The sequence below is a fragment of the Euprymna scolopes genome, chromosome 12, assembly GCF_053919585.1.
Source record: "Euprymna scolopes isolate OS-2025 chromosome 12, ASM5391958v1, whole genome shotgun sequence".
In the NCBI taxonomy this organism is placed as follows: Eukaryota; Metazoa; Mollusca; class Cephalopoda; order Sepiida; family Sepiolidae; genus Euprymna; species Euprymna scolopes.
This window is the reverse complement of record NC_136493.1, coordinates 26,776,939-26,799,758: the sequence shown is the minus strand read 5'-3', so window position 1 is coordinate 26,799,758 and position 22,820 is coordinate 26,776,939. Positions and strand designations below refer to the sequence as shown.

General features: G+C 33.8%; 1 protein-coding gene across 1 annotated transcript in view; it reads left to right on the top strand.

The window, feature by feature from the left end:
- Positions 1-22,820, top strand: part of LOC145291605 (16 kDa calcium-binding protein-like) — a 59,813-nt gene that overhangs the window by 23,826 nt on the left and 13,167 nt on the right. The window contains exons 4-6 of the mRNA XM_080137682.1: positions 3,197-3,229; positions 10,013-10,045; positions 21,093-21,178. Of these exons, the coding sequence (XP_079993808.1) occupies positions 3,197-3,229; positions 10,013-10,045; positions 21,093-21,178 (152 nt within the window). The remainder of the gene's footprint in view (positions 1-3,196; positions 3,230-10,012; positions 10,046-21,092; positions 21,179-22,820) is intronic.

Below are 22,820 nucleotides of genomic sequence, written 5' to 3'. Positions count from 1 at the left end.
GGACCTGGGAGCAATGGTAATAAAAGTGTGGCTTCACACTCCCCAAAGCCCACAAGCTGGGGCCTCACCACTGGATATATTTTAAGGTCATATCCAGGACCCCCATTGAGGGACTTTTACCCTCTGCAGGGGGGGGCAGTCGGCGTATTTTAATGCCCCACCGACAGGGCCAACGAAAATCAGGATAATGCTAGGAGAGAACTGTGTCAGAGTTAATAACAATTTCAAACGAAGTGCTAAGTTTTCTTATCATGAAACAACATTAATGTAAAGACTGTTGGATATTAATGAGTGTAACTTGGTGGACATGTAAGACATAAACTGAAGTTTAGTTGTGCAATATATTTAAGAAATAATTGTGATTTTTATTAAGAATTCCATGAGTGACACTTTAGGAAGGCCACCCTCTACTTCAGCATGTGATCTACATACTGAAATGATGGTGTTGTTTACTTAAATGATAGTGTGGTCTGCATACTTAAATGATAGTGTGGTCTACGTATTGAGATGATAACGGGCTCTACATACTAATATGATAGTGTGCTCTACATATTGAGATGATAGTGTAGTCTACATATTAGGATGATAATGTGGTCTACATACTGAAATGATAGTGTGGTCTACATACTGAAATGATAGTGTCGACTACATATTGAAATGATTGTGTGGTCTACGTATTAAGATAATAGTGTACTCCACATACGGAAAGGATAGTGTAGTCTACATGCTGAAATGATAGTATAGTTAACGTACTGCGATGTCTACGTCTTGGTAGTGTGGTCTTCGTCTTGAAATGACAATGTGGTCTATATACTGAGGAGATAGTGTTGTCTTCATACTAAAATTGTAGTGTGGCCTACATACCGATATGTTATTGTGGTCTACATATTGAGACAATAGTGTAGTCTACGTACTGAGATGATAGTATGGTCCACATACTGTGATGATTATATTATCAACATAATTAAAGGATAGTGGGGTCTTCCTAACTAAATTGTAACGTTGTCTACATACTGAATTGACAGTGTAGTCTATATACTGAAATGGTAGTGTGGTCGACATACTGAGATGATAGTATGGTCTTGCTATTGAAGTAATAGTATAGTCTTAAAACTGAAATGATAGTGTGGTCTACGTATTCAGATGAGATGATAGTGTGGTCTGCATATTAAGATGATAGTTGGTTAATATACTGAATAATAGTGTGCTGTACATACTGAGATAATAGTGGTGTCTACATACTGAGATGATCAGGTGGTCTACATATTGAGATAATGTTGTGGTCTACATTCTGAGATAATAGTGTGGTTTACGTATTCAGATGATAGAATACTCCACATACTGAAATGACAGTGTGGTCTACGTACTGAGATGATAGTGTGGTCTACGTATTAAGATGATAGTATTGTTTACATACGGAGTTAATACTTTAGTCGGCTCATTACCATTGGGTCACGTTTTTGCGTAAGGCAGACTTAGCTATCGAACTGCTTAGAAAAATAGTGATGATGCCATTGACGATTTGCGCATTACGCAGCAATCAATATTTTTTAAATTATGTGCCTATTGAATTCCACCGGAAGTATAATTTTAAATGATTTCCGGACATATTTATTATAATTTTAAAATGTTGTTTTATTATTTGTTGCAATGGTTTTTATCTAATACTCAGTTTTATCCTAACCCTAACCCTAACCCTAACCCTAACCCTAACCCGACTGGCCAGTGTCTGGTCAGCTTTCATCACAACTAACGACTCAGGATTGTATGTCTTAAGAAATTCCACGCAATTTCGTTTCTAAATATTTTCTGCAGCGAATTACATCCTTTTTTGCTGCCCATCCGATTAGAAATTGATGTCCATCAGTAGCAAGTCAGTCAACGTCTCTTCTGATCAGTTGTCCGTTTTTTTTTGTGGTGAGGGGGGGTGAGGTGGGGGCTAATAAGCTATCCCGTCTTTCTCTGACTTGTTGGTCGAGTTAACATACAGCCGCTCGTTACTGACCAGGTCGACCATATGGACGCCGTCTATACGGGTCTCATATTCGCACTGGGTAAGGGTCACTTTTTTCTAGGTCGATTATTTCGATGCTGGTCACCTCTGAGATGATAGTGTAGCCGGTCCTGTACTCCTGGGTAAAGTGTCTGACTGAAGCAGAAGTAGCTATGAAGCTGCACAGACCAACAGTGATAATGGCATCGATGATTTGCGCATTACGTATTCATCAATGTTTACAAAATTATGTATGTACTGAACCCGGCGGAAGTCTCATTTGAAATCATTTCCGGTCATATTTATTATGGTTAAAAAAATTTTTTTTTTATCATTATTTGTTACAACGTAGATGCCAGCTCGCAGTAGAAATTTCTTTTATTATTGACTCACTACTTAGCGAGGCTTAAAGCCACTCGAGGGTAAGGGTTTATGAAATGAATAGATTGACAGTTGAATAATGATGAACACCATAAGATGGTTTGAAAATCTCCGTGTACACTCTACTTTAAATGACAACCGAAAGATATGGAAAAATAGGAAAACGTTCGCTAATAAATCCAACTTATCAAGGCTATAAAAACACTCAAGGATAAGAGTTGATGAGATAGAAAATCAGTTGAATGATGAAGAATATTATAAGAGGATTGACAATAATGAATGGGATGAATAAAATGCGATGACTTATGAGAACGATTTATGTAAATTTATATTTACTCTAGATTTGAAGATTATGTTATAGCCCTCAGAGAATCAATCTTATGGCAACATGTTCCACAGATTGGAAGTTCTTGGAAATAAACTCTGTTTATGGAAATTCCGTTTGATATTAAGCATAGATGGCAAGAAAGAATGTATTTGAAGTGGTTGTTATAAAACGAGTTGTTGCTGTAAAAGTTTTACTAAAGGATTGAAGCTCAGTCGAGCACCTTACATTACATATGTAGATCATATTCTGAAATGTAGATCGCACGCTGAAGTAGCGCTTGGATATTTTTGATATGGTAATAAAAGGGGTAAAATATAATAAAACTAGTTCTTCAAATGGTATAGGTTTTCCATTGATTCATGTTATTTTAACTCGAATTCAAATTTAATTTAAATAATCAGTGTAAAAGCAACAAACGGACACATATCAAATAATACCAGTTGATATTGTTTCGCCAAAAGATAATGCATTATTTTTCTGCATCTCATTTCAAGCAAGAAACTGCATCGATTGGAAACAGAATCAAGGTATGTTTCTTGCAATGGTTTCTTTTTTTTTTCTTTTTTTTTACTTCCGGTCACGATGTTTCGTGTTAGAATTTCTGTAATAACGCCATCTGTTTTTATATGTAACGTGAAAACATTTTATGAATAAATTGAAATAAATATATAACAAATATAACAAGTTTTACTTAGAAAATGGTTTTATATTTTATGTCTTTATCACAAAGTACCTAAACAGACGTTTTGGCTGATGGTCGTTTGGATAACGATTTTTTCAGATGAGGTTATTTTCGCTAATGCATGAAGAAATAAGTAAAAACAAACAAACAAACAAACAAACAAACAAACAAAACGGTATAAGCGCATATTTACCCAGACAAATGACTTCCTGCTTTGAAAGTGGCCCGTGTACCTTATACTAATGACCTTGACGAAAATGTAGATCAACACATAAGAACGTTTGAAAACCGATTATTTTCATTGAAATATGAGTGCTTGTTGAGATAGGGTCGATAGATTGATTTTTTTTTTTAAATATGCCGTTTTAAGCAAAAACAATATTACGTACTTGTCATGTCGAAAATAGTAATATATCTCAAAATTACGAAAATTCACCGAGTAGAAAGTTATTTATAGTTAAAAGTAATTTTTACGGAAAATTGAGTAAAATTGCATTTTTTCTTAAATGTTATAAAGTAGACAATAAGAGTTCATACAAAGGGGACATAACTAGGAACGCATATTTTAGATTACATTTTAGCCTTGTAGCGATAGTTTTTTTTCTAAAAACATAACACTTGTTCTACTCGATGAATTTTCGTGAGTTTTAGATATATTACTATTTTCGACATGACAATTAAATGCGTAATATTGTTTTTTTTTTGTTTAAAACGACATATTTAAAATTTGGTCTGTCGACTCGATTTCAACAAGCATCGAAATATGTTTATGTACAGAACTTTATTTTCATAAATATAATTCAAAATAAATCAAATATTTTTATTGACAGAAATAATTAATACTGAAAGTTAAAAGTGTTATTGAAAATAAATATAATAAATTAAAATAGATTTAATAAATGGAAAAGAAAATGAATGAATGTTTACTCAACATAGTTAAAAATATTAACTTTCCACATATAATAAATAAAATAAAGTAAACATAAAAGAAAAGAAACTATGCATAATAAACATAAACCAGTAGATGATATTGCCGGTAAGATTCTTTTTCATTGGGCGACGCAGAAAAAACAAAAACAAACAAAAAAAAAAATCCTAGAGGTGGCTACGTCGTTTAGTGCGGACCACTTTTAAACCGAGTATTCATTTGTATGAGTAAATATACGTTTATAGCAAATAAATAAAGGAATAAATAAATAGAACATAAACACGCAAAAAACAACAAAAAATAAAAACAAAAAAGCAAACAAAAAAAAAACTTAAATTAGATACACGAGATTAACAAAGCGTTTTTACGAAAAGAATAAAAGTGTTAATTTTAACTTATCTTTAAATCATAAGTAAATAATTAATTCAATTTAATTAATTAATCCATTCATTATTTGAGTAATTTGTGAAGCACCTGTTCCAGCAATAGTAACAACAACAACAACAACAACAACAACAACAACAACAACAACAACAACAACAACAACAACACAAAAAACAACAACAAACAACAACAAACAACAACAGACTATCGATCTATGCAAAATATTCAATTTTTATCGCTTGAAATACTTAATACTGATTTACAATTTTATCAAAATACTTAATCTCGACTAGCTGCAGAAAACGGACTTTAACCAACCAGGAAAAGTTTTCCCTGGGAGCCGAGCACCTATCCCGCACCTTTTATATAAGCCACAACCCAGAATCAACTTGCTAAACAAATTATGCCAGTGACAACAAGGTGGCATTAACTACTACACAGAAGCTTTGCAGGTGAACTAAATTTCACAGTAAATGATTGTTTACTGGCATCTTAGCAAACAACAAAAGTCATAGTTATGGACTACTAAACATAGCGACAACTTATAGATAACCTCACAAACTTACTCACACACAAGTATATACACATATCGACGAAACAGGATTTTATTCGTTTAGATCCTTTAGTTTTGAATGTTCTTTGAAGACGTAAGTACAGTTGATTTATTTTTTACAAGGGTGTCACCACTTATCAAGGCCCAGAGGCCACTCGAGGATAAGGGTTAATAGGTATACATTAGTCATTGTGATTTTAGCATAGTAAACAGTGGGAATTTTGAAACTTGGATTACTTAGGGGGACGATTCAATTAGAACTTGTTCACATTGGACTTTTTCTTTTTTTTTTCATAGGTATCAACACATTATCAAGGCCAAGAGGCCACTCAAGGATAAGGGTTAAAGAGTGTACAGTAGAAATTGCACAATATAATAATCATTAGTAATGAAAATTTGTTAAATTTGATAACTTATATGGAACGGCTCATCAAGAACTTATTTACGTTAGTCTTGAAGACAACCATATTGTAGTCAGCCGGAAAGCAGGAAAACGGAAGACAATTCCACAGGCGTGCAGTTCTAATAAAAAAGCTTTGTTCATGGAATCTACGTTTAGGTTTAGGCACAGATAAAGAGTGGGGGGGGGGAATTATTGATAGTGATTACAGCTAGACGAGTGTTTCTTGTGAAAGTTTGGCGAGGGGGGACCATAGATTGAAGCTCAGTCGAACACTTTCCATGAAAATAACGATACATCAGAGACAAACTCGCAACATCTCTTCTGTGAGATAGAGGTTGCAAGGAAGAGAAAATGACATCTCCTACGAGGCTACGAAGTCTATTTTGAACTCTATCAAGGCAGGCCAAGTCCTTTCTAGCAGCTCCTGCCCAGATGTGGCAACAGTATTCCATCCTTGGACGTACCTGGCTCTTATATAGATAGAGAATAGCATCAGCAGTGAGATATCTACTGGATCGATAGAAAGATCCCACCATTTTTCCAGCGGCCTTGGCAACAGATTTGATGTACGTGTTCCATTTAAGATCAGGAGTAATGGTCAAGCCCAGAAGCTTGTCAAAACTTGAGGCCTCCTGAAGACGAGAGCCATTCATTTCAATTGATGCCAGATGTGGATCAGAATGTTGATGATGTAAAGAGAGAAGCTTGGTTTTAGATGCATTAAAAGTAACCAGCCACTCCTTTCCCTATTGTACTACATGCTCAAGATCAGAGGAGAGAGAATTGGAGAGAACTTGGTCGTTTACTGTCTTAGATGTGCTACCATAAATGGTAGTGTCGTCAGCATAAATGTCTACAAATGATGTAAGGATGTGATTTGGAAGATCATTAATGTAGATCAGGAAAAGAGTTGGGCCCAGGATGGACCCCTGAGGGACACCGGCATTAATACTGTGGGCTTCTGATTTTTGCCCCTCAACTACTACTCTTATGAACCTATCAGAAAGAAATGATTTAATAATTGAGAAGACATTTCCAGATATACCATAGCTAGAGATCTTATGAAGTAAACCTTTATGCCATACCCTATCAAAGGCCTTAGATATGCCAAGGGCAATTGCCCTAGATATATTATGTATGGATATACTTTGTCATTATTCACCGCAAACCAATTTAAAACAAAAAATATTCAATATTTTTTATGGGTTATAACCAATATTTTCAACATTTTTGCTTTCTTTCAAGTAAACTGAAAAAAATACTTGAAAAATCAACACAATTTGCGAGGGATTTTTTCCCCTCGGCACCAAAATCAACAGAATCCAGACCCTTCTTGTAATAAACTTTTACAGGTTGATTGCGGTGTAATGTTGGTCTCGTGCAATTCTAGGATGTCCACCCTCCCATGCTTTGCCTTTTCTCTTTAAGAAGAGATTAGCTAATTGATAAACACTTGAAGTGTCTCTACCGGGGAATGCCGACAGGACTGCCCAGGAATTTTTTGCAGTATCAGCTTGTCTCTCCACCAACTCCACTTTCCGATCCTTGTGCCACATTTCTCACCGTGGGAGAGATAAATACCTTTAGGAAGATTTCTTTTAAATTAATATTTTGAAATCCCAAAATGAAAATTATTTTATCAAAGGGATAATTTATCCATTGGACAAATATTCGTTGGCCAAAATGTCCATTGGCCAAAACGTCCGTTGTCTACACCTATATATTTCTTTTATCCTACATATATTTTTGTTCTACATCTATATTTTTGTGAGAAATAATGTTGCTTTATAAAAGAACTGATTATCTTCAGACATGGACATTTGGAATGTGAAAAAAAAAATAATAAATAAAAAAAATAAATAAAAAAAACCCAAAACAAGCAAAGTGTCGCAATGAAAAAAAAAATATATACGTAATTTGATATTTTTTATTGTCTAAAAGAAAAAGCATAACATTATATCGTACAATTGTTTATCGCTTGGTGTTTTTGAAAGGTTGAGTTTTTACACTGATATCAAATTAAAATGAAATATAAACGAATTGCCACCCGGCGACAAAACTTCGTTTAAATTTATAGCGATAAAATTTTAACAAATACCCAAACAAATACAATTACTATTCATGATATTTGGACTACTATCCTCATCTTTGTCGTTATATTCGCAACGTTTCGACCGATGTAACCTCCCACCTTTTTTTAGGTAGATATTTTCGAACTTAGAAAACCTTTTAGCCCAACTTGGGAACCTTTATGAGGAAGACGGGAACACAGTAAGTTAACCGTTTATTTAATCCACAGGGGTAGATTCTTCTCGTCCCATCAGACATAGCTGGATTAAATAATTAATCAATTCGAAATGTCACACAGGTTCCTGAGTTCGACATAAAGGTTCTAAAGTTCTACTAGTCCGAAAATATGTACAGTTTCTCTCCGAGTGCTACCCGTTTGTGGAACACAATTCTGCTGGGCTGCGTCCCAGCTGAATATAACACGACCGTTTTCAGGTCTAACGTAAACAAGTTCCTGTGGAGCTGTCCTCATGCATATACAAACACTATCCATTTCTACCATTAACGATCATCACGGTGCTGTCTCACCGGCCACCTAACACTCATTAACCCTTAGCATCGAGTGGTTTTTAAGTGTCGATAATCGGTGACCCTTCTAGTACAAAATGAAAAAGGTTAGAGATTACATCGGCTAAAACGTTGTGAATATAACAAGCAATATGAGAACAGTAGTCCGAATTATTCAAATAATACAACGTATGAATTCTCATCTAAAAAAATACTGTAACATAATTATCGTGGTTTCATTGAAAATATTAATCGAGAAAATGATCTACCGATGAACACTTCATAATAACGTGACATATTGTTGAATGAAGTAACCAATCTAGGAGAAGGAAAACTCCGAGGTTAGAGTCGATGTTGTCGACTTTTTTTTTTAACTTCCGGTTTCTGCTTCGCAGACAGAACAGCGATGGCAAGCAAGATATTGTCTCTTCTGATTATTTTAATTTTCATCTCAGCTAACGTGAGAACCTCATTTCTACATATTAAGAATTGCCTTTTTGTCCGCTCGACGATGTCTAATTATCCATCTAAATGGCAAACAGAAACCGGAAGTTAAAACGAACAGCCGATCTTGACTATAACTAACTTCGCAATAACACCAATCATTCTTTACTTAGATTACTTCTGATGGTTTTGGGTTTATTCTTTATACTGAAGCAATGTCGAGGCCGGGAGAAGTGCGTCTATAGATTGTGCAACTCTTACTTCACTATTAATTTTGCATTGCGTAGACGTCCTTTCAGACGGTAACCATTGTATGTCGAGACAGAAAGAAACGGATGATCTGTATCTTATTATATACGTGAACATTTTTATGAATGCTACCACCTTCCACACCCATAAAAAATGAGATCGCCCGAGTACAAAAGTTGAAAGTAATTGCTGGGTTTCTGATGCCACTGTTGGTTAAAAACTTCCAATTTTGTTCATTTCAAAATGAATCGTCCCAAAGTAGAATATGACGCCATTAAGAGAATTCTGTTGAAGATGTATAAAAGTTACATTTTTTTTACATGGGTGTCACCACTTATCAAGGCCCAGAGGCCACTCAAGGATAAGGGTTAATAGGTATACATTAGTCATTGTGATTTTAGCATAGTAAACAGTGGGAATTTTGAAACTTGGATTACTTAGGGGGACGATTCAATTAGAACTTGTTCACATTGGACTTTTTCTTTTTTTTTTTCATAGGTATCAACACATTATCAAGGCCAAGAGGCCACTCAAGGATAAGGGTTAAAGAGTGTACAGTAGAAATTGGACAATATAATAATCATTAGTAATGAAAATTTGTTAAATTTGATAACTTATATGGAACTTAGTTTTTTTTTCTTCCTTTCTTTTTCTTTGTTGAATTGCTCCCAGGTGTAAAAAAAAATCATTCAATTAATTTCAGTTACATTTTATGGAACAAGTGTCCATTGGAGACATTTACGATTACGAGGATTTACGATTTTACTTTTATATCAATAGTGTTGCCGGAGGTATGCACTCTCTATTACCACTCTTTTATTTGATCACTTTCCTAGCAGTGATTTATTTGATCACTTTCGTAGCGATACGACGCAAAATAATAAAGTCTTCTAGCAAAGCATATATGATGATGATATACGATGAGTGATTAGATATTATATGGAAAAATTAAAAAAAATATTTGCTACAAATTTAACTTTGCCAACTTTTGAACCTGCGTTCATGCAAGTCTGTGACAAAAACATTAAATTTTGACTTGAAATTGTTCGTATATTTTAAATCTGCTCTTTTTCTTCTTCACCTTTTCAAGCATGAGACACAGATGATCAGCAACAAATTAAAGGTATGTTTGATTTCTTCAATTTCAGGTACATCCAGATTCTTGTATTTACAGTCAATAAGATTAATTTCAGAGAATATTATAATTTAATCACCACATATGATTCAACGAAATGTGATAAAGAAAAACTCGTTGGTTCAAGATATCCGTCTGATCATGTAGAAATTCAACGAAATGTGATAAAGAAAACTCGTTGGTTCAAGATATCTGTCTGATCATGTAGAAATTCAACGAAATGTGATAAAGAAAAACTCGTTGGTTCAAGATATCCGTCTGATCATGTAGAAATTTATGAGAAAAAGCCACCAAAAAGTTGCGACACGAGAGAAGTTATGAAGTTGTATTATTGAAGAATGTATGGCAGTGTGCTGATATAATTTTTCTTATTCAAATCCTAGTGCTACCAGATCAGACTCTCTGGAGATATCGGCTTCATGATTTAAATGCAACAGACATTGATGTTATTGTTTTTTTTTCTGTTCCCTTTGCAAAATTAAATTAAAAAAACAAACAATTTTGATCTACAAAACAACCAAACTAAACACCATGAATAAATATTTGACGATATAAACAACTTAAAAAAACAACAAAAAAAACTTTTAACAAAATAGCTGAAACCAAAATGGGTTGATGTACCGTGAAACAAACAAACTAAACACCATAAATAAATGTTTCAAGATATAAATAATTTGTTTCATAAACTCTTTTTGTTCCAAAATTACCGGATTCGGCATTAAATAAGCCAAAAAAAAAATGTTTAATATGCTGTAAAACCAGACATGCAGACTTTATTCAAATCAATATTAACAAATAAAAAAATAATATATATAATTTGTTTTTTACTTGGCAGTCACCACCAAAGGCCACCCAAGGATAAGAGTTAATGAATGTTAAGTAGTAGTATAGTAATCGTTCATGGTGTAAATTGCGTCAAATTTGATTATTTATGGGGACGGCTCAACAAGAACTTGTTAATTAATATAATAGCGATAAATTTTAAAGCTCTTAAATTAAAAAAAAAAAAAAATGTCGAGCTGGAATTAAAATATAAAATGAAAAAAAAAATGGTTTTATTATGAATTTGCGCTTTTAAACTAAACAAAATCATTTATCAACAACGACAACTGTTACCTATTATAATTTATTAAAGGCTTCCATATTGTGTTCAACTCTATACTAAGTAAAGTAAATCGATATGTCATAAGTAAATCGATATGTCATAACATATGAGTCGTTTCTTCTAGCTTTCTCATCTAGTAATGCTTTCGCTCTCTATTTCTATAATACTAAAACTTACAGGATAATCTATTTTTCTTGTAACACCCCTTAACATTTATTGTTTGGGGCTCAAATCAAGTTATTAAGTTAGATCCATGTCCAAGGAACCTATATCTAACATTTCAAATATTTAGACCAAAAATTAGCGGAGGATTTTGACAGAGTTCTCAAAGGTCAAATCGTTGAACTTTGACCCCTTAACAGCCAAATTTCTGGCCGAACCCGGATTACAAAGATTTTCCCAAATCTCAGTACCCTGTATATCAAACTTCGAGTCTGTAGACTGAAAATTGACAGAGTTATTTGGTAGGAAAATGTACACAGACACACACGTTCACTTTTATATATATATATAATAAATATATATATATATATAGAGAGAGAGAGACAGACAAACAGAGAGAGAGAGAGGGGGAGAGAAAGGGAGAGAAATAGAGAGCGAGAGACAGACAAACAGAGAGAGAGAGAGAGGGGGGGGAGAAAGGGAGAGAAATAGAGAGAGAGAGAGAGAGAAAGAGAAAGATAGAGAGAAATAGAAAGAATATAAAAACTAATTTGGGATGTGTGTGTGTATGTGTATCTGTATGTGTGTGTAATGTTAAATACACGAGCGTTTACGTTTTATTTTTGTTTCTATGAATTATCGCGATCGGAAGGAAATATCTGAGTGATGAATTATGAAAAAGGAGAGTGACCTTTAAAATATGTATGCAAGTAAAACGGAAATATAATGACATACCACACTTTAACCAAGTTTCCTAAAACTGTAGAGACACGCACACGCGCGTGCTGTGTGAATTGCATCTCACTCACGCATTTCGTTTAATTTCTTCAACAATCGCTTCATAACTAATAAAAATAAAAAAACCAAAAAAATTCAAAATGTCTGTCCGATCAAACTCTATAATTACCAAAGTACATTTACAAATCTGACAAATTCTCATTTAACATGACATCGAACAAGTTATGGTAAACGAATTAGTGTAATTCATTTATTAATATAATTTTAATGGTTGTAATTCATTTATTAATATAATTTTAATGGTTGTAATTCATTTATTAATACAATTTTAATGGTTTTAATTCATTTATTAATATAATTTTAATGGTTTTAATTCATTTATTAATATAATTTTAATGGTTTTAATTCATTTATTAATATAATTTTAATGGTTTTAATTCATTTATTAATATAATTTTAATGACTGTAATTCATTAATTTAGTTGCGAGCCTGTCTCTACTTTAACGGTTTTTTCATGGCAAGTGCTCGTCTGGACTCCAATCTATGACTTTCACGAAAGTGTTTCACTATCAATAATTTCCCTCACTCTTTATCGGTTCCTAAACCTAAACGTAGATTCCATGAATAAAGCTTCTTTCTTGTGGAACTCTGTTCTGTTTTCCTGCTTTCCAGCTGACTACAACATGGTTGTCTTCAAGTCCAACGTGAACAAATTCTTGATGAGCCATCCCTTTAAGTAATTTTAATTTACCAAATTTCCACTAAAGATGATTACGACATGTTTCCCTTGACCACTGTACATTCATTAACCCTTATCCCCGAGTGGCTCCCGGGCCTTGGTAAGTGGTGACTCCTTTGTAAAAAAAAAAAAAAAAAAAAAATGATTGCGTTTACAACATTCAATAAATGAACGGGGACACTAAATAATTTTAAGAACGTATTTCTTTCTATTGAAAGATAAACGTACAATTATTTATCCCTCCTGAATAAAGTCATTTTGCTCCTTTCAATACTCCTTCCTCTCTAAATTGCCAAATAAAAAACTGCCTCAGTTTAGAAGCATCTCTCATCACTGATCAAGAACGGAATAAATGACATCTAGCATCAATAATAAGTGGACGTGTAAAGAAGCTGAGAAAATAAATCGTGGTGACTGACACACATACTCAACGGTCAATAGATACGCTTTCTCCTTTGTTTAAAAGATTAAACCATAATATGTCTTCTGAGACAGCATTAACTCGTAAAACAACAGCTTGTATTCAATTTAACGTATGCAATGTATCATTTCAAATAAGTGTTGCGTTTAGCGTTACGCAAGACCTAAAATGTGTGAACTGCCATAAAAAAGTATAACAAATCCATTTTTTGTTTTTATATAAAATCAAACTAAATATATTCAAGGAAAATGAAGTGAACAATAATAGAAAATAATCATATTTGCATACTTATTTTTTATTTGATTATTTATTTGTTTTCGACATCTCTCTCCAGCTGCTACACCAGTCGGTATTTATAGCTTAATCAGCCAATCATATTCTTGTGTAGAGGAAGTCGGATGGACTCGTATTCATTATATCTCTTATTAATATATTTATATTTAGCTGTGCTCAAACGAAACTTTTGTTGTGTAACAGGATAAGAGACGGTTTATTATGAAATACAGTTAGAATGGTAAAATTCTATGTAAGATTAAAAATGACGTAGAGTGGAATTTTCCAAGTAGAAGTATTAAGTTCTACGTGTCATGGCAGTCACGTCATAGGGACAGGAAGCTAATAAACTGACGTGACGAATGAGGAACGAAGGAGACAACGACAGAGAATCATAGAAGATTGGAACATAACCGCTGCAACTAGAATTTGAATTTTCCAAGTAGAAGTCGTAAGTGCAACGTGTCCTGGCAGTGACATCACAGAGACAGGAAGTTGACGTGGCAAATGAGTAGAGATGATCTTTCTTTTTCGACTGAACCAATGAGAGAGGAAGGGGGAGAGAGAGAGAGAGAGAGAGAGAGAGAGAGAGAGAGAGAGAGAGAGAAAGAGAGAGTGGAGAGGCAGTGGGTTTGGATAGCTGCTGGCCCCATGAAGGAAGGAGTTTGTGGTTTTTTTTTTACATAGGCGTCACCACTTATCAAGGCCGATAAGCCACTCAAGGATAAGGGTTATTGATATAATTTCATTATATGAAGATAATATATCATAATAAGACTTTTAAAGCGCAACTCCATTTGTCGGCGTTTCTTTGTTAATAATTCTGCTAATAAGCAGAAAACGACGGCAGAGAAAATGATAGATGGTAATATCACCGCTGCGACTACAGAAATTGGAGCAACTGATTCTGCCGCGAAGTTTATGCACGCTTGGATTAAGGAACACGCTATGCTACAGGTTATGCCAAAAAATGACAAGTGCTTTCAACATAAAAACATCAATGAACAAATGTTAACAATAAATAATAAATATAATATCGTATATCTCTATAAAGCCACCGTTCACCCATGCCTAGAGTATTGTTACCACATCTGGGCTGGTACATCTACCACTTGCCTCTCAATCTTAGACAAGATCACTCAAAGAGTCTCCAATCTAAGAGTTCCCGCACTATCAACAAAGAACCAACCCCTGTCACATCGCCGCAATGATATATCTCTGTGCCTGTTTTGGAAGTACTTTAATGGAATGTGCTTTGAAGAACACGTAGCACGAATAACTCCTCGACGTACATACCCCGACTAGTTAGGCAATCAGCAAAATCTCACATCTTCACTGTTGAGGTCCCTAGAGGCCGAATAGTCTTCTACTATAAGAGCTTTTTTCCCACAAATTGCTAGACTTTGGAATTCCCTCCCAGTCTCTTGCTTCGTTGACTATACTAACATGCAGAAATTTAAATGTAATGTGAACAGACATCTCGCCGTTTAACTCCCTACATAGCGGCCCTGTAAACACGATTTCAAATAGTAGCTCTTACTTTCAAGTGGCAACACGTCTTGTCTGGGGGCGAATAATATAAAACACCCACAACCGTTACGGTACAATTTAAACAAACGGACGCCATGTAACGTTGTATGTTTGTCAACTTTCGCGGAACAAATTTTTTAGATAAAGAATAAAAAAAAAAACGTAAAAAAAAAGGCGCAATGTGTTTGGTTATTATTTTTATAATTTTTAGACGTAAATTAGCCATCATCTGTGCATGAAAAATATCTTGTGGATTCTGGAAAACGAAGCGGAAGCGCCAAAAACAAATAGACGATCATAAAAAATAGGCGTATCAGAAAAAACAAAACAAAAATAAAAATGAAATATGAAGGACAAAATGAAACGACGAGTTGAATTCAAGGGACTAATCTCAAGTGTATAGCTTTATGTTCTTCCACAGAAATGCAAAACAACCGATTGTTAAGTCTTTAAAAATGAAAACCTAAAATTATTTCAAAATCATATTCAATGTTATCCTCTTTTTATATCTTCCAATCTATACTAAAAACTACAGTACATTTTTTTTGTATCTATATATTAATACCGTAGTACCTTTAACGTACGTACACATAGCACGGTTTTCATATTATAACTCATTCGATCGGGAGTCCTACTTATTAAAAAGGAGGATAAAAAGTGATAACATACTACGAACATTAAATTATATATATATACGCTAATTTAATGCTCGTAGTATGTAATCACCTTCTATGGTCCTTTTTAATAAATAGGATCTCCCGATCAACGAAGACGCAATGTAACAATGGATAAAATAAAATAAATAAATAAATAATAAAATAAAATAAAATAAAATAAAAAAAATAAAAATGATTTCGCTTTTGGGCGGTACGTTTTTAAGAAAACATGTTTTTTTCTGTTTTAATTTTATGTTTATTTTCTTAGTGAAACTTTATTATCTTGTATTGATGGCCTCCTTGACACAATTTCTCATAGAGAATTTGTTCTTAAAATTGTAATGTAAAAATGATTGCGAAATATTTAATAATTTATTAGTACTTTAAACGTACGTACATGTGCCACGGTTTATTTTTTATTTTTTAATTGATAGACTTAGCGTAAGTTAAATGTCTTTTAATTCTAAAAAAAATATCTTTAATAATTATTATTGAAATAAAATCGACAATTATTTGTATTGCCGCTGTGGAATGTCCACAGGTCCCACTAATATAAATAAATATAATTTTATCTCGTCACGCACACATTAACTATTAAATCTTTTCAATTGTTTCAGGGTTAGAGATAAGGCAAATAGAAAATCTGACACCCTCACGCTGTCTAAAATTAATCAAAAAAAAAAAAAAAAAAAAAAATTCGCTTTAATTTCATTATGAGAAGTTTACTTTCGTTTTTCTTTTCATACCGATTTATACGTTTTCCTTCTTTTTTTTTTGTCGACGTTTCAGTTGAAATGTTTTCTTTGTTTATTATTTCTTTTTATCTTTACCAATAAAAAATTATTTAATATAAATATGAATATTACTGCGAAGCATATCTTTTCCGCCATTTTGGACAGAGGAAGCACACTTGTTTATGAATACGTGTACTTTTTTTCTTCACTGAAGCAACATTTTAAAATCAGTCCATAAATTAAGAATGCATTGCACCAACCAAAGTTCAAAAATTAATTTCTAACCTAATAGCTACTGCACTGTCTTCCGATCTGCAGTCTCTGTCGCATCGCCGTAGTGTTGCACTCATCTGCTTATTTTACAAATTTTTCCACGGAGTGTGTTCCGATAAACTTTCTACACTTTTACCCCCCTCCATCTACGTGACCAGTGTAACGGTAACCAACACGTTGTAGTCTCAGTCGCAAAGTAAACAAAGAATAGGAAAGCATTTTAATTCGCTTTTTCTTTTGTAACAACGATATTTATTTCCACACTGTTAAGCTACCGCTGTGACGCTCCTCACGTGATTGTCTTCTTGAGCGTGCTCTCGAATGCCATCCATGCCTCTAACAAGATCTCAAACGTGCTCAATGTCTCTCACGTGATCGCCTTCTTTCTCCTTTTTATAGTCTGTTTTTTTTTCTTAACCGGTGGCGTCATTTCGTATACATTTGCATATGCGCGTCCGCACTATGTCATACTAGCAGCAAAAAGCACCCCCTGCAGTGTACAAGTCTCTATGTAATGAATATGAATATATCCAGGTTCCTTCCAGCAGAAATATGACCGACTGGTGTATCCCATAAATACGGACGGGTGTAGCAGCCGAAGAGAGACATCAAAAGGTACGCCGAAAGCATAATAATAAGAATTATAATAGAATACTAATAAAGAATAATACCACCTACGAACAACCATTCATTAAGGCGACTTACTTCATTGTATTACTTGAAAACAGCCAGGATCATTCAGCTACTTCAAAACGAATATATCCCTTTCCAGGACATAATGTCAGAAAAATGTCTACCCTAATAGCTTCTTTCATCGGACGGCTATTCTTTGGCATTACTAACCTGACAACCATTTCTCTAACCGTATCGACATGCAGACATTTAAATGTAATGTGAATACACACCTTGCTTCCAACTTCGCCATTCCGGTTGTATTTTTTTAAAGCTGGTCCTTATCACAGTAGAACCCTTACGCTTCAGTGGTAATATGTCCTGTACAGGGTGAACAAAAGAAATAAATTAATCAATAATTATTCTTCCTTGTCAAAAATGTAAATGAAAAGAGTAGGATGTATCAAACGATTGATGCAGTAACTCGCTATAAAGAAATACGTTTTTAGTTTTAAAACTTTTTTTTCTGATAACAGAATCTTTGCGTCATAATATTTTTTTGTATTAAATCGAAATGTAAGCGATTAAAGAATTGGAGATTACGAATATTTCAGTACATCAGTAAAAAGATAAACTTATGCAAAGAAAACAAGAAAACATTTCCTTTACATTTTTGGTCCCCCGACAAAAGGAGTGTGGACCTGTAAATCCGCCTTTGTCCGTTCGTGCGTTCGTCTGTCTGCACCTTTCTCAATAACTACGCCTTGGCATTTTTTGAAATTTTGCACAAACATTAAACATGATATGAGTAAAAAAGTAACAAAAAGGATTTTCCGGGAAAACTTCGGTTAAAATTTCGAGTTAAAATGGCTAAAATTGACACTTTTGTTCTTATTAAAAAAAAACCCTGATGCCTTGGATTTTTATACAATTTTCTGAAAAGTTGTAACTAACTGATTTCTATATAATTTTGTTTGTCTATACTTTGCGATAACTCTTGGGTGTGCCCAAAGGGCTCTTTTAGGGACTCTTTTAGAGCTAATAAATGTTTGGGACTATTTTACCATATTTGTCCAAAATTTTCTGTGTATGTCTATTTAGCAGTTTTGCATGGTGCTGAACTCAAATTTAAATATATTAAGGCATTGGGGACTTTTAGGGCTAAATGAGGTAGGCAAATGATGGACTTAGTCATTTCTTTTTTTTGCGTGGTACAGAACTCAAATGTACATATTTTAAGGCCTAAAACTGCACCGTTTGTTCATTTTCACCAGGATTTGACGTCCTCTGGGGACTTTGGGGGCTAAATGGGAAGGGGGTGCAAATGCTGAACAGTCGTTTTTATGTCTCGTTCACTGTGCACTCACGGGGGACCATGGAGTCCTTACTTTCTTTAAAATAAAATAATATGCCTTGATGAATAAGTGTTGTATTTCAGTAGTCTTATACTTCGATTTCAGCGAATTATCTAGACGGCGGATGCACATATACAGCTGAAGTCCCGTTGAATTGCTGACACGTTACAGTAGTACGTGTGACAGTGACGTTGCTCTCTTTCCTTTTCTATTTCTTTTTGCTGCACTTGTTTTCTGTTTTTATAACAACGGTTGTAGAACATGAATAAAGAAAGCACATTTGCGGTTTGACAAAACTTGCGTATTTTTTTCTTTTATAGTAATTTTCATTATTTCTTTTACAGTAAAGATTAATAATTGTAAATTATGAATCAGTTTCCAAAGGATGAACAAACTAAATCAGATTTGGATTTTGTTTGTTCATCCTTTTGAAACTGATTTATAATTGACAATTATTAATCTTTATACTTAATATTAATATAGCTCTAGGATAAATATACCTATATATCTACAGTACTGTGAGCACTGTTCTTTTAACGTATTAATACATTAAAAAAAACTTTGCTCTTTAGACTCCAGGTCTAATTCCCTCTATAAAACAGTTCATAAAAAGATAAAAATGACATCAGTTTATTCGCCACATTTCAATTCAGACTTCCTGTCTGTGACGTCATATTCCCGCATGTCGTCTTAATATTAATCTTTTAAACTTTTGATGTATTTTTCTATTTTCATACTTAACCCAACCTAATGGAAAATATCGATTTTAGCATTAGATTTTACAAATGTAATATCGGTACATAAGTGCTGAAAATTTTCTAAAATGTTATAATTACGTGAGGTTTGTTATTGTTGTTATATATATATATATATATATATATATATATATATATATATATATATATATATATATATATATATATAACTGAACCATTTTGCGTAAGTGTTAAATTTTCCATTAATGGGATGGAATAACGGGGTTGAATCGTTGGTCAAGTCATACCCCAAAGACTACAAACATGGTGTTTGAAGTCACCTTGATAAACATTCAGCATTATAAACTGAATGGTCAAACGCAAGAGAAGTACTAATGGAAAAAGCGTGGTACTGTTCTCTACGTTTCGTTGTAAGAGCTAATTAAATGGGAGTTTTCACGTTGTCATCAACTATGGTCGACCCCTTTTACCTATTTTTTTTTTTTTTAGTTTATTTCTTTATTATTTGCCTAATAGAGTCAGAAACGAATAAAAGCGAATGTCACAATTCACAGACATTCGACCATTGTCTGAAACTGAAAATTTAAAGTGCGAAGTCTGACACTTACTAACAACTTTTCCATTGTATATAAATAAAGCAAAAACTAAATAGTGGCTTGTAGATTACAAAAGCCACTACACCAGGAAGCTCTTCCAAACCCATATCAAAGTCTGTCCAGTGAATTAATGCTAAAAAAAAATATTCAGTAACTTCCGATGATTAAAGTGAATAATATTTGAGATACCCGTCACATATTGAATGATAAAACAACCTTAGTGTATCCTGCAAATATCCTATAAGTGTGACGCTGAGCTCCCAGTAATCTGGCGAAAATCGAAAAAAAAAATGACTGGCACCAATCTTCTATGGTAAAGATATTATCGCGATAAGATATGTGGAATGCATTGAAACAAAGCTGAAATCAAGAATTAAGAGAAAAGGAGAAGGTTAAATCATGTTTTACAACGCTTGCAGTAGATGTTGTCCATGATTATAAAGAGGACAGAGTATCGTTTTTATTTGTTATGTGACATCGGTGAAGAGTTCGAATAAAGGGAGATAACTTATCATTTTACACAGATCACAACTTCCTGCTATTATATAAAAAGAACTTTGTCTGTGTACATGTTTGTGCAGGGCCGATTTTTATGAAATTTGACACGAAAGTACTTTATCTGTCCGGTAGTGTTCTGAGATTGTATCAGATTATATTCGATAAGTATCGATAATCGATAATCGTTGATCATCATTCAAACTCGGGCAATCTCAGGTCTCCATGCTAGTATGTGGATATAGAAAAAGGGTTAATTTACTATGGAGACTTGATCTCGAATAAAACACGTCAACAGAAGTTCTTTGAGTGTAGAGTAAAATGCATCTTGATATAACTGGTCTGGATAGAAGGACGAAGGACCGCTTGCCAACAAGACTGGTTTAGGAGCGATGTTGTCATTTCAACGTTTAGATCGAAAAGAGAGGAAAGCGGAAATTAATCAACATCGTCATCACGTGATTTGGCACGCCACCAATTAAGAATAAAATCACCCCGAAAAAAGAAAATTAGATTTGAATATTAAAAACGAATGCAAAAACATTACGCTATTAGAAATATCTGTAGTGAATCAGAAAAAATGGTTCGGCAGACCTATTTATTGATATCATGTAATTTTTCTTTTCCAGTCTGCTCTGAATGTCCTCGACCCAAACAATGACGGCCGTGTATCCAAGGATGAGTTTGTGAACATGATGTCCAAGCCAAGCAGGCAGTAAGTTTGAGTTTATCATTTTATTTACTTGATTATTTTTTAGTGTTATGGCTTCAAAGAACTGAAAGAAATAACACGCACACACTATAATGACAAGAGATTGCTTTAAGAGAAAGTACAGAAGTGATGGGTTGGCAGAGACTTTTTCTTCATTTCATTTCTGTTGTGATTATTCCTGATTCATAGAGCTAGGAAGATTCCATACAATGACGGAATCACAATAACATTCGCCATTTTTTATTTACTGTCTGCAATAGTTATAATGATATATAGTAGGTGGGTATATATGAAGGCTGATAGTAATGCAAAAAAACGGAATGTTCAATGAAAGTTTGAACGCAAACAATCAAACACAATATTTGGGTTACGAATTTTAAAAAAGATCTTTCACATATCAAATAAGGTAAATACGGGTCTTACTGCTAAACATTTAAAATATCTGTGATAATTTTGCGAAGAGCAGCCGCTTAAATTCTTCACTTTGCTTGATCACTCGACTTTTGCATTCTTTTTGAGAAGGAAGAGTTCCTCTCCGGAACTTATAAAATTAATAAATCAATAGATTTTGTGAAGATTTGTAGCCCAAATACCGTCTTCGATTGTTTGGTTTTATTCATACTTTCTTTCATCATTCTTGTTTTTCTGCATTGCTACCAGCCTTCATAAATACCCACATACCTGTCTACAAGCAATGCTTCAAGCAGACTACAGTCTCCTTTTAATTATAATGATATTTTGACATGTTAAAAGTAACCTTTCTGTTGTTTCTTTATCATAATATTTAATCGTCGATGTTAGAAACATTTCTGCAAACGAATACAATACACACAAATAAATAAATTCACCAAAAATAATCGAAACACTTCATAAACATTGTTGGTCCCCCGAAAAAAGGAGGGTGGACCTATAAATTCGCCCTTAGTCTGTTCGTCCGTTCGTCTGTCCGCACTTTTCTCAATAACTAAGCCTTGGAATTTTTTGAAATTTTGCACAAGCATTAAACATGATATGAGTAAAAAAAGCAACAGAACAGATTTTTCGGCAAACTCCGGTTGCTCTCCTGGGGGTGCCTTTCGGGTTAAGATGGCTAAAATTGACACTTTTGTGCTTATTAAAAAAATTGATGCCTTGGATTTTTATAAAACTTTCTGAAAACTTGTAACTAACTGATTTCTATATAATTTTGTTTGTCTATATTTCGCGATAACTCTTGGGTGTACCCCAGGGGCTCTTTTAGAGCTAAATAAAATACTCCATTCTTGGAACTATTTTACCATATTTGTCCAATTTTTTAGTGTATGTCTATTTCTGTGTATGTCTGTGTATGGTGCTGAATTCAAATTTAAATATGTTAAAGCCTTGGCGACTTTTGGGGCTAAATGGGAGGGAATGTTGGACTTAGTCATTTCTTTTTTTTTGCATGGTGCAGAACTCAAATTTACGTATGTTAAGGTCTAAAACGGCACTGTTTGTTCATTTTTCCCTGGATTTGACGTCCCCTGGGGACTTTGGGGGCTAAATGGGGGGGGGGAAGGGTAAATGCTGAACTTAGTCATTTTTTTTATACCTCGTTCACTGTGCAGTCAGGGGCGACCATGCATGCTTCACTTGTTTTTCTTAAAAGTATACATTTTTTAGTACT